This window comes from Rana temporaria, chromosome 10 (genome assembly GCF_905171775.1).
Source record: "Rana temporaria chromosome 10, aRanTem1.1, whole genome shotgun sequence".
Classification (NCBI taxonomy): Eukaryota; Metazoa; Chordata; class Amphibia; order Anura; family Ranidae; genus Rana; species Rana temporaria.
This window is the reverse complement of record NC_053498.1, coordinates 10,096,928-10,110,285: the sequence shown is the minus strand read 5'-3', so window position 1 is coordinate 10,110,285 and position 13,358 is coordinate 10,096,928. Positions and strand designations below refer to the sequence as shown.

General features: G+C 43.1%; 1 protein-coding gene across 1 annotated transcript; it reads left to right on the top strand.

Moving 5' to 3' along the window:
* The first annotated feature begins 3,782 nt into the window (after positions 1–3,782).
* On the top strand, positions 3,783–12,879 carry LOC120916292 (trypsin-like). Its single transcript, XM_040327181.1, has 5 exons — positions 3,783–3,951; positions 6,715–6,871; positions 8,022–8,275; positions 11,415–11,554; positions 12,334–12,879. Exons 1-5 carry the CDS (start codon positions 3,912–3,914, stop codon positions 12,496–12,498), a joined length of 756 nt encoding a protein of 251 aa, XP_040183115.1. The 5' UTR covers positions 3,783–3,911; the 3' UTR covers positions 12,499–12,879.
* The last annotated feature ends 479 nt before the right edge of the window (positions 12,880–13,358 follow it).

Below are 13,358 nucleotides of genomic sequence, written 5' to 3'. Positions count from 1 at the left end.
ATTTGGAGGTGAAATCTCTTTTCCTCTAGATGTAAAGAGTGCCCCCTTGTCCTCAGTGTTGACCGTAAAGTGAATAACTCAACACCAAGTTCACTGTATGGACCCCTTATATATTTGTACATGTTGATCATATTCCCCCTAATTCTCCTCTTCTCAAGATCCTCTAATCTTTCCTCATAGCTGAGCTCCTCCATCCCCCTTATCAGTTTGGTTGCCCTTCTCTGCACTTTCTCCAGTTCCCTGATATCCTTTTTGAGAACTGGGGCCCAAAACTGAACTGCATATTCCAGATGAGGTCTTACTAATGATTTGTACAGGGGGGGGCAAAATGATATCTCTCTCTCTGGAGTCCATACCTCTCCTAATACAAGAAAGGACTTTGCTCACTTTGGAAACCGCAGCTTGGCATTGCATGCCATTATTGAGCTTATGATCAACTAAAACCCCCAGATCCTTCTCCACTACGGATCCCCCCAATGGTACGCCCCGTAGTATGTATGATGCATGCATATTCTTAGCCCCCAAATGCATAACTTTACATTTATCAACATTAAACCTCATCTGCCACTTAGTCGCCCAATCAGACAGAGCATTGAGGTCGGCTTGTAAATTGGAGACATCCTGTAAGGACGTTATTCCCCTGCATAGCTTGGTGTCATCTGCAAAGACAGAAATGCTACTTTTGATCTCAGACCCAATATCATTTATAAAGATATTAAAAAGTAAGCTGATGCCTTAAGAGTTCCCTTCACTGGGACTAATGGACCAAGCCCAACCCGTCACCATAATCCCTTTACACTAAATGATTTGGACCAGTGCATAAAGCAAGTTAATTCCATGCAGTGTTGCTCCTCCTCGTCCCTGACAACGTCTGTCCTCAGCACAGGTATCTAGTAATTTACTGACTATGAGGTTGGGGGCCCCAACATTGCTATGAGGGTTCATGGTCGGTACTTATGCCCCTAGTCGGGCAACAAGAATTTTGTGAAGTCAGAGAGGGCAGCCTCCATAGTGTCTCAGTAAGGATTTTTTCATAGTGTATCGTTGTGGAAAACTCTATCCTTGAGTATGTTAACCTGAGAATACAACAGGTGTACAGACCAATGGAACTATGCCACCTTCTTCCCCAAATCTGGCTATTAGCCTTCAAGATAAAAATACCAACTGGGGAAGGGAGAACTGTGTCCAGATTTTTACTAGTGGAGATTTAAAAGTCACAAAGCTTGCTGGCGTACCATTTAAAGTAAATGCAAACCCTAACACCGATCTTCTCGTATTCGCTAGGTTTCTGTTAAAGTGGGGGTTCCGCGGGAAAACGTTTTTTTTTTAAAGATTATTCTCCTGCTGTTTAGATAGCAAATCGTTTACTCACCGGTCCCGTTCTTGCAGCCGCCAGGATGTTCATTTCCCCGAAAAATATATTTTATAAAAATGTAAGATGGACATTGCCATCTTAATTGTGGGCACTCTGAAGTCCTCCTGTATTTAGTTTCGGGATGCGGTGAATGCTGATGTCTCAGCATTCACCGCTCTATCCCGCGCATGCGCAGTGTTGACGGCGAGCCGCGCCGTCAACACTGCACAGTTGCCATAACAACGGCCTGAAAAGGACACGCACCGCTGTGACCAGGACAACTGTTCTTTTTTATCAGCGAAAGCTCAGAACGCCCTGAGCAGCTGATGAAAAGGTAAGGGAATGACCGTCACATGACCGGCTGCAGAGTCATGTGACGTGTCAAATCTCGCGAGAGTTCGTCTCTTGCTGGTTATAAGAATATTATGCTCATCAGCGTGACGAGACACTGGTCATCAGTACCATGATTCAATGCGGCGATCGCGACACGCCCAGTCCCGCGCGATTGAAACCAGGAAGTGCCTGGTTCAGGACACAAAAAGAAGGTATGTAATCGTTTTAAAGAATTTTAAACTGCGAACTTGGAATATACATGCGGAGCACTATTGTTTAAGGGGAACTTATAAATTTGGGTGAACCTCCACTTTAACCACTTAAGGACCGAGCCTCTTTTTCAAACTCAGTGTTTACACGTTAAAAACACGATTTTTTTGCTTAGAACCCCAAACACCACATCTAAGAATTGGTAAACTACAATTTTTTGTCCTAGGGTGCACTGCGCAGTTGATCAGGTATGGTGGCAGATCCCCAGAAAATAATATATGTTATTCTTTTTTAGTTACAGTCAGGCCCCATAGGAGCTTTGGTGATCTCAGACCCCTTTTGTGACCCCTGTGACCTCCTGTGATAGGTCCACACTTAGTTCATTGTACGAGGGTTCTTCAAAAAGCTTCAAAAGCTCTGTTAAATATAAAAAAGTGCAGAAATTTTTAAAGACCCCTCTCATCATTTATGTGTGTGTTTGAGTTATGTCAGTTATTTTACCAACCTGCTTACAAATTAATAATTATTTTACCATTCTGCTTACAAAATAATAATCCTGATGAAGACGATCTTTTAAATCCTGAAAACGTATTGAGAGTCATCTTCACATCAATGCAAGAATCAGTACTTTAATAAAAATAGATCTGGGCTGGTCCTGCTCAGAACCCACCTCTACATATGCGGTACGGCCCATCACACCCATTTTACGGGTTGGTCCTCCCCAGACCCGCCTTTAAATATTTGAAAACTACCCACTTGCAGTCTGATCCCCTACTTAAGGAGGAACTCTGGCTGACCTCCCTGAAGATGGTATCTGCACATTTAAGATACTCACCCATCCAGTAAGTTCAGTATGTCCCGCTAAGATCCTCCATGCCTAGCCACAGCTCCGTCCCGTTCTGCCATGTTCTTTCTGACATCATCGAGAGGCCAGTCCGCTCTTCCGGGTTCAGTGGGCGGGCCTCTCAATGATGCGCTGATAGGCTTGCCCCCCTTCTTCTTTCCTTGAATGAAAGGCTATGCCTCCTGGGATATGTGACATACATATCCCAGGAGGCACAGCAGGTAGTGTGGCTGTTATTCGTCTAAGGTGAGTGACGTGTTCTCTCTGACATGATTGAGAGGCCCATTGGTTCTTCCGAGTTCAGTGGGCGGGACAGACTTTGAATAAATAAAAAAAAAAGAAAACAACAACAAAAGAAAAAAAAAAAGCAAAGCCCTATTCCTGCAGAGGAAGGGAGAAGGGGTGGAGAGGCAGGAACGTCCTCAGGAGGCCGAAGGTCTGCTTTAATTACTTTTTGAAGAACATTCCATATGCTGTCACTCAAATAAGGGGGATGCTGTGAGTCTGGGACATGGCCCGGGACACAGCATCTGTGGAACAGAAGGCTAAAGATGTGGGACTGTCCCGGCAAATCCGGGACAGTTGTCATTGATGCACTTAAAATGAAATACATATCTGATGATAGGTCTATTTGAGGAGGATGCACACAGATCAAGATGGCTGAAATACAGATATGCAACGCAATGGTAGATTACCTACTTATAACAAATTGGCAAACCTCTGGAGGGTAATATGGAATTTATTGTTTAATGTTCTAATTAGCTGATAAAACAAAGATAATCAAGTTTACTTTAGCACATTCTGTTACCATTTCAACAGTAACAATAAAGAATTGCCCAATAGATGCAGGGGAATGGAGGGCCATTTAGAAGCTATGACTTAATTTGGTATATTGCCGCAGTGTATGCTTGGAAAAGATTCATAAACATAACAAGGAAATTCCAATTGTCTGTAGTATATTTTTGTGGGAGGTCAATCTTCGAGTCACGTGTTGTACTGCATGTACTGTACAAGCAGCAGTTACTTTGCACACAGCTTAGACTTGCCAGCTTTCTCCATAATCTAGAGTCTTCTGAAGCTTGGGTTGATCAGGTTAATAATTGACTCTGTACTCCAAGTCTTGGAAGAAGGAGCTGGCTTTGGGAAGTGTTGAGTTCTCCAAACTTCGGAATGTTCCTCCTGCTTCTTGCAGCACTGCTGGTAACAGCAGGTAAGTGGATTTACTATGACTAGACGTTAAAGAACAATTAAGGTTTTGATGGTCAAAAAAAATTAAACAAGACGTGCCGTCAACTCATTTTTAGAAATTTAGGGCGCAGTTGTTTGTTGTATTCTGCTGATTGCCAAGTTGTTCCTCTATAGCAAATTCGGCTCTCACACCTTCAGCCAGATGGATAAGGGAAGTGTGAAAAGAGTTTTGGATACATAATAAAACATAGAAAGTCTAGAGCAGAACATACTAATGTAATGTAAAATTTAACAACCTCAATAAAGTTGACACTTTGTTGAAGTTTCCTGTAGGATCAGTTTTCTGTGTCCCGTCAATTCTACTCAACCACGGTGTTTCTGATTAGTTGATGAAACAGTTGCCAAATTCCTCCTTGAGTTTTTTCGTTTCTTTGGTTGAATTATTTACATCGTATTTCCTGAATTCCTCATACCTCTTCAGGGCAAACTTAACCTTATATGTACAAACATAAACACAAAAAGGGCGCCAAAGCTTAGAGCCATAGGCGTGCGCAAGGGGTGTGCCAGGTGTGCCTGGGCACACCCTAATCCTGGACATGGCAACCCATTAATCACAATCTACCCGTCGGTGCCAAGTAAACTGTGGTCCTTCCTTTCTGACCCCCAGAACCTGGGCAGGAGGGGTGGCGGGTGTGTAATTTAGTGAAACCGGTCTACACTTTCCCCCTGCAGCTGCTTAAAGTAGGCTTCTCCTCCTTTCCATCTGGCTGACATTCAGTTGCCACAGGAGGAAAATACAGGGTATAGCTACCAATATATGCCACCCCACCACCCCTCCTGGTCCTATTCCTCTTCTTTCTGCTGCCCAGGTCCCCCTGTGAGCTCCCCTGTGAGCCAGTTTGCCCCATCATATGATACCATTTTGCCCTATCAAATGCAGCCAGTTTGCCCCCCCCGCCTGGCACTTACCTTTCTAGGGTCAGCGTCGCCCCCCACGCTCCCTTCCGAGTCCTCGATGTCTTCTCCTGTCCTCTTCATGTCATCTCTGCTATGATTGGACGCCTGATAAGCATCCAATCACATCGCCTGTTGCTTTAGCCAATCAGGTGACCGGTAACCAGACCAGGTGCACCTGATTGGCTGAGAGGCGGGTCAGTGTTAGGGAAGTGATTCCATAACACAGCACTGTGTAAACAGTGAATGCACAGCAGGGCGCCCGCTGTTTAACAATTTGGTCCACAGGCTCTAATCAGAAAGCCTATTAGAGCTGATAGCTCTAATCAGGCACATCCAAAACACCCCCAACGCTGTAATTCAGATGGCTGGCGCGCGACAAGGGGCCAAATACCTGAATAGTGGGCGGCAGCGGCGACAATACATAGATTCATGCAATAGGGGGCGGCGCTCCTGCACACACTATGGACGCACCACCACTGCTCACCATATACAATTTTTTTTTTACTTTTAATGGATTTTTACTGAAAAATATTTTCAAAATTGATACATGTAAATGCAACGAGAAACAGAGGTACATAAAGTTCTGTGCGACATGCGGAGAAGAGACAACACAGCATAGTTACAATTTGAGAACATCAATAGCTGGAATCCTTCCTCCACACCTCTGCTGAGAAAAATGAGAAAATGAGTATAATTTGGGAAAAGATGAAAAGCAGAGAAAAGGGAAGGAGAGGGTAGGGGTAAAGGCAAATGGCAGGGTGCAGGTAAGGGAAAGGAAGGAGCAAGCAGTCTTCCCGCCACCACACTCAAAACCATCTTCACTAAATGAAGTGGATGTTTGATGGTCCACAAAGAATCAAAAAAGTCAGTGTTTTTGACCAATTCCCAGAGGCGGACTGACCATTCGGGCACTGCCCAAGGGCCCCATGCCACTAGGGGGCCCCGTCAGGGTTGCCAGCCTCAGTAAAACCAGGGACAGTATGTAAAAATGTGTGTTTTTAAAAAAATCCCAAGATTATAGCTGCCTCACCTCTCCAGTACCTTTTCAGTGTGTGTATGTGTATTCTGTGTGTATGTATACTGTGTGTGTATACTGTGTGTCTGTGTGTGTATACTGTGTATATATATATATATTGTATGTGTGTGTGTATACTGTGTGGCCCATAATCTATTGCCGGGGGGTCCCATAATCTCCTATTGCCAGGGGGCCCCATGAGTTGTCAGTCCACCCCTGCCAAATCCTTAGGGCAGGGGTCTCCACACTGTGGCCCGAGGGCCAGATGTGGCCCTTTGTTAGTCTTTATCCAGCCCTTGGGGCACAATTCCTCCCACTGATATGAGGCACTATTTGTCCCACTGACACCAACAATGGGGCACTATATCTTCCACCAATCCCAATGATGGGATACCATACCTCCTACTAATAGGGGGAATACACCTCCTATTGGCTACCAACCCTAAGGCCATATGTATTCTCACTGATGCTGGGCCCATGACATGTTCTGCCCCTGCTGGCCACAATCTGGCCCTCCTAAAGTCTGAAGGACAATAAAGTGGCCCTTTGTTTGAAAAGTTTGGAGACCCCTGTCTTAGGGGGTTGAGAAACCTATAATGAGGCTAATTAGGAGGTACTATCCAGGCCCCAACGTGGATATCAAAATGATCTTGATGACTTTTAGCTTGTAGAACTTTTTATCTAAAGCTGCCAACCAAACAACTGCCTTCATTACAACATGCACATTTTTTATGTTTCGATCACAGGGTTAAACATAATGAGCCTAATATTTCCAAGTGACCTTCTGTACTCTTGTTTTTTTTTCCCCTACAGTAAATAGTCATATTTCTATCAAGATCATTGGTGGAGATGAGTGCAAAGCCAACTCCGTTCCTTGGCAAGCTACCCTTCAGTACTTTGGTGACCACACATGCGGTGGAGCTTTAATAGCTAAGCAATGGGTCTTAACAGCAGCACATTGTAAACTGCCGTAAGTGTAAATGCAATTAATGTTCCATAGGTGCTGAGTAATAACTGATTAGTAGGCATCAATTAAAAGTTTATTAGACCCTCCAAGTGATAAACTGACATACCAGAGAACAGAAGTTGACCTTTTTTGTTATAAGATGCATGGAAATGAACAACCTCCACTCCTTTTTCCTTCAAGCCATGTGTATTTCCACAATGTATTAGGAGGTGACTCAGGGATGGACTGGCCATTGGGGCTACAGGGAGTTTCCCGGTGGGCCGATGGCTCAGTGGGCCGGCTTCAGTGACAGTGGACCGCCGCCCCCCTCTGCTCCTCTGTCTCTTCCTTCCTGCAGCGCTCACGAGGGGGGAACAAAGAAACTGGGGGAGGACCAGAGGAGCAGGGGGGATGACAGAGGAGCATGGGGGAGGGGACAGACAGCTGACTGTAATGTGTAATGTAAACATCCCTTGTAATAGGAATAGTGTGTGACAGGTCCTCTTTAAGGAGAGATGCAGGGTTAATAAGACCTCACATCTCTCCTCCAGGCTGGAAAGAATGAGATCGTGATTTTTTTTTTTACAGATCTCATTCTTACCAGCCACAATTGCGGTTTGTTTACTTACTGGTACCCGGGCGTGACGTCATCACATCGCGCCCAGGCCTCCGACGGTCATAGAGATGACTGGTGACCATCTGGTCACCAGTCATCTCTATGCTTGACATCCGGCGGATGGCGATCATCTCTCCGGGCCCCCAATGGCACGGGAGAGCCCAGAGAAGCACCGGATGTCTTCTCCCACCGCCTATAAGAACGATCAAGCGGCGGAACCGCCGCTATGATCGTTCTTACGAATCACAGGATCGCAGCATCTGAATGATGCCTCTAGGTGCAGGCATCATTCAGATATCACTGCACAAAGAACATGATGTCATATGACGTCCACCCGGGATAACAGATCCCCTTTTTGCACGCCATTTGACGGCGTGCGGTTTTGAAGTGGTAAAACTAGGGCTTATTTTCGGGATAGGGCTTATATTGCAGCCTTCCTGGAAAATAGTGCTAGGTCTTATTTTCGGGGTAGGTCTTATTTTCAGGGGAAACCTGGTAGGTACATGAATAAACCACATTTGATGTGTCTATTTACATTCTTTTCATTGTGTGATATAGAAGCATTGAGATTCAACTTGGGGATCATAACATAAATAACCATGAAGGAACCGAACAGTTCTCCTATGCTGAGAAGATATGTGCTCACCCAAACTTTGACCAAACAACATATGATAACGACATCATGCTGCTGAAATTGCCGGAGCCGGTCACATTGAATGCTTACGTTCAAACTATTCCCATTGGCTGCACTGCCCTGCCTAAAGGGACCAGCTGCCTTGCGTCTGGATGGGGGACCACCACCAGCCCTGAAGGTAATGGGCATAAGAATATAAAGTGCACATATACTGATATATATTTATATATCTGGTGCAGCTCTAATAGAAACCAATCAGCTGCCAGTTTTTTTTTGTCAAAGCTTAAAGGGGTTGTAAAGGTACAATTTTTTTTCCTAAATAGCTTCCTTTACTTCAGTGCATCTTGACTTGACTTTTAAATGTTCTTATTTCTTCTGAGAAATCCTCAGTTCCTGTTCTTCTGTCTGTAACTCCGCCCCTCCCTTGGATTACAGGAGAGTCAGGATGCCCATTAACACACAGCTCCTTTCTTTATCTGCAACGTAGAGAGTGTCCTGACTCTCCTGTAGTCCAAGGGAGGGGGCGAGCATGACACTCCACACCAGGGAGAAAGCCTTGCATTACTATGTGGAGTTACAGACAGAAGAACAGGAAGTGAGGATTTCTCAGAAGAAATAAGGACATTTAAAAGCAAAATGGAAGGATGAGGTAAGCGAAGGAGGAATGCACTAAGGTAAAGGAAGCTATTTAGGGAAAAAAAATTGTACCTTTACAACCCCTTTAATTGAACAAGCTGAGGTTAGAAGCTGATTGGCTACCATGCAAAGCTATACCAGATTCTGACTGCTCCAGTTTTAGTAAATATAGCAAAAAATACCCACTAGCCTGGGTAGAAACAATGTTGCTCACCCTAACTACATATACTACAAATACAATAGATTGCTCCCAAGGGCTTTTGTGCAGCAAAGAATCAAACTGGTACACCAAAGTAAATATACAACTATTTATTTTCCAATTTTTTTTAAACGTAACACATATAATGTTTAAAATATGAGCTCTGGTATATATAATGCCAACTACTATAATGATGTAATTGAACAATGTGAGATAACAAACGTTATATAGGGATCTCCAACTTAATATTCCTGCCCAAAGAATTAATGTTTCTGTGGACCATTGCCTGGGCCCCAAGGTCTTTTTTATTCTGCGACCCCACATTCAGTGTGTTAGTTTTCCGGAGCCAGTTCTCCTGATCCTCAGGTTTCAGTGTATTAGTGGTCTAGGAACCCAAGTGTCATAGACTCATCAAATTTCAGTTTCTCACCTGGATCCAAATGTCAGTATGCACGGTTCTTATGGATTCCAAATGACAGAGTATATCAGAATTTTTAGGAATTGAGGTGCCAGTGGATACATTTTCTAGGATTAGAATCACTGGTATTTGTTTTTGAGATGCAACGATGACCATGTATACATTTTCAGATCATTTCAATCCCTGTTAACCAGCTTTGAATCCCAGAAACATCCAAATGAAAAAAGGAAGCCTACACCAACAGTTTAGATTATTCCATGTTGCAGAAGCAACTGTTGGTGGTAGGTTGCATTCATCAACCGGCCAACTTTTGTAATCAGAGGCCAGTTTAAAGTGTTTAAGTTGCCTGAATTTTGCTTTTCTTTTTTTTATTTTGTTTTTATAATTGACAATTTTTATTGAATCTTAGCGTTTTCAATAAAAAAAATATAAAACACAGTTGAATGAAGAAAAATAAAGGGGTAGTAGAACCAGAATTTTGCTTTTCATATGTCCCATGCAAAAATGTCATGGTTGTGAGACACCAAGGGCCAGATTCTCGTAGGAGTTACGCAGGCGTATCTCCAGATACGCCGTTTGAGGCGTCGTATCTATGCGCCTGATTCTTAGAATCAGTTACGCATAGATTTGTCTTAGATCCGACCGGTGTAAGTCTCTTACGCCGTCGTATCTAAGTTGCATATTTACGCTGGCCGCTAGGTGGCGCTTCCGTCGATTTACGCGGGAATATGGTAATGAGCTAGATATGCCGATTCTCAAAACGTATGTGCGGCCGGCGCTTTTTTTTACGTCGTTTACATTAGGATTTTTTGGGCGTAAAGTTACCCCTGCTCTATGAGGAGCAGATGAGGCGTACCAATGTTAGGTATGGACGTCGGAACAGCGTCAAATTTTTCACTTTTTATGTCGTTTGCATAAGTCGTCTGTGAATGGGGCTGGACGTAAGTTACGTTCACGTCGACTAGGCATTGAGCGGGTGCAATTTAATTTGAAAATTCGACGTGATACTGAGCATGCGCGTGCATGCGCCGTTCGAAAAAAGCGTCAATTACGTGGGGTCACGATTAATTTCCATAAAACATGCCCACCACTTCCACATTTGAATTAGGCGGGCATACGCTGGCCTAGTTACACTACGCCGGCGTAACTTAAAGCACAAGTTCTTTGAGAATACGGGACATGCCGCTCTAAGTTACGGCGGCGTAGTGTATCTCAGATGCGCTACGCACGCCTAAAGATAGGCAATTCTATGAGAATCTGGCCCCAAGTGTCATTATGTTATTCCTCTGGCTCCCTAATGCCAGTGGATAATCATTATCGGAACTATGGGACTAGGATAGTCTACTATGAGTGTGTCATTGTTCTTAAACTTCAGTTGTCATTGTTCCAATTTTCTAGGACTTGGAGAGTCCAAGTTTCACATTTTTCTAGACTTCCAGTTTTCCATTGGTTGTGCCATTCTTCTTAGTCTGTTAAGTGACCTCCACAATAGTTGGTCCTTTTGGACTTTATTATATTTCTAGTTTTTATGGTCCATCTTTTGCCATTCTCTTTACCATGGCCACATCCCATTTCAGTTACTGCAAACATTTACCATTACTTTTGTGAATAAGCAATGTACACCTTGGTTTTGAGATGCAATGACGACCATATATGAGTGTATCATTGTTCTTACACTTCAGTTGTCATCGTTAAAATTTTCTAAGAGTCTCTCACATTTTTTTTTAGACTTCCAGTTTTCCATTGGTTATAGTTTTGGTTTGTTACCTAAGGCGGCACAGTGCCATTTTTCCTAGTCTGTTAAGTGACCTCCACAATAGTTAGTCCTTTTAGATTCTATTATATTTCTAGTCTTTATGGTCCATCTTTTGCCATTCTCTTCACCATGGCCACATCCCATTTCAGCTATTTCAAACATGTACCACTACTTTTGTGAATAAACAATGTACACCTTGCCTTCAGATAATGACAAAATGTACTCTTGTATTGGATATTCTGTATTATGTTTTATCTTCCATCAGTCTTGAATCCCATAGATGTTTAACAAATGTTCTATATGTGCAGCAAACTATCCCTCTACTCTACAATGTGTAGGGGTAAAGACTGTTTCTGCCTCTACTTGCGAGAGTGCGTATCCAGATGATGTGATAACAGACAACATGCTGTGTGCCGGAATCCAGGAAGGAGGCAAGGACACCTGTCAGGTAATAGTTACCATCACTCTGAAATAAAAAATGTAATGAAAGCCTTCCATGCAAAGATAAGACCGTACACTAATGTCAACATGGTTTTTCCACAAAAATGTACCCATCTTGCTTAAATGAATATGAAGGTCTATACCAGGGGTGCCCAATCTTTTGAGGATTGAGGTCCCATAATCGACTTAGTAAACAATCGCTGGCCACAATGAGTGGAGTGGGCGGATGACAGGTCTGCATTCAATCTGCATATAGAAAGCAGACACAGCCCACTCTACTCTGGGCCCTCTGATCCGATCAGATGGAAGGGGACGGATCAACTTCTGTTTTTTTAGCAGATCGGACTGGAGTTAGGCGAGTGTAAACGGACACAAGTCTGTTTACATTTGCCGCTCCATTGAGGTGAATGGAGGGTCCGATTGGGTAACACCTATTGTGTGAAAGGGGCCTAAGGCTGCCCATACAGGTGAAAATACTACACTTGGCTTGTATAAGTTGGTGTTTCCCTAGTATATCCGGGGGAACTTTGAGTATATTAGGGTTATGCGGTTGTCATTTTCTCCCGTATCTTGCAATTTATGGCCTTTATTTTTTAGAAAAACCTCAACTGTTTTATTCTTATATCTCTATATAAATAAAGATTTAGCAAAAACAAACCAAACAATTCCCATACGTATATATCTATTTTCTGTGTGTCGTTAGCTCTTTGCCTGAAGTTCAGCTTTAATATTTTTAGTCCTTGTGTTTCCAATTCAGAAGTAAACTTTCAATCTATGTTTCTGCAGGGTGACTCTGGTGGGCCCTTGGTGTGTGATTCTAAACTCTATGGTGTCACATCCTGGGGGCACACCCCATGTGGAGAGCCCAATCACCCGGGAGTATACACCAAAGTGTGCAATTACCTAACCTGGATCGAGGAGACCATAGCCAACGGTGACTGCCTTCCATAAACAATGTTCCTTCGATCAGTGCGGTGCTTTTTAATTTAATGGTGATCTTCTGCTTAAGCTCAATCCATGGGAAGATCAACCAGGAGAAGTTGACAAATCATTAAATTCATGCTTTCTATGCATAAATCACTCAGCAAAGAAAGAAAACAGCCTCCAATGGCTTTGTGCCAACAACCTTTAGACCCAACTCACACCTTTGTTTTGGAAAACCCTTCATGAAATGGAAGGTCAATACACAAAATTACAGCACTAAGGACTTTTGGCTTATCTTACTGTTACGGCGCCAGCAGTGCTGTTGAACATTGTAAGTTAGAAACTCAATGCACTTTTCTGTGGGAAAAGCAAAATTTGAATAAAAGCAATAAAATCATAGAGCAAATATATAATGTTTTTGTCGTTTTTGTCAAATATGTTGTACTGGGCACACTTGTTTTAAACTTATTGGTCAAAGAGGGCTAATGCTAACTCATAATTTAGTTTGATATATTGATGACTGTATGAGAATTTCATTTTTTTTTGTAGATTCTAAAGAGTTAAATCACAGGTTGCGCAAGACTGTATAAAGAGGAGAGAAGCACACAAAGCAGCTATGCCCACCCCTCTGCCCTGCTGCCTATTCACAGGAGCCTTTGTATTTTGTGAATTAATTCACATAATACAAAGCCTTCTGTGAATGGGCAGAAAAGGGGAAGGGTCAGGCATAACAGTTCCAATGAATCTGCTCTTTAAGGAACTGAGACCACAGTAGTTATCTTTCTGGAGCACAATAATCTTGTCAGATGTGAATAATAGAGATAAGTCTATAAGGCGGCAGGCAACTCATTAGACTTAACTCATGGTATGCCCGCAGTTTTTAAAAA

Coding starts and splice junctions, on each gene's coding strand:
- LOC120916292 (XM_040327181.1), top strand. CDS start 3,912: ATGTTCCTCCTGCTTCTTGCAGCACTGCTGGTAACAGCAG. Junction 6,872..8,021: donor GCAGCACATTGTAAACTGCC/GTAAGTGTAAAT, acceptor TGTGTGATATAG/AAGCATTGAGATTCAACTTG. Junction 8,276..11,414: donor GACCACCACCAGCCCTGAAG/GTAATGGGCATA, acceptor CTATATGTGCAG/CAAACTATCCCTCTACTCTA.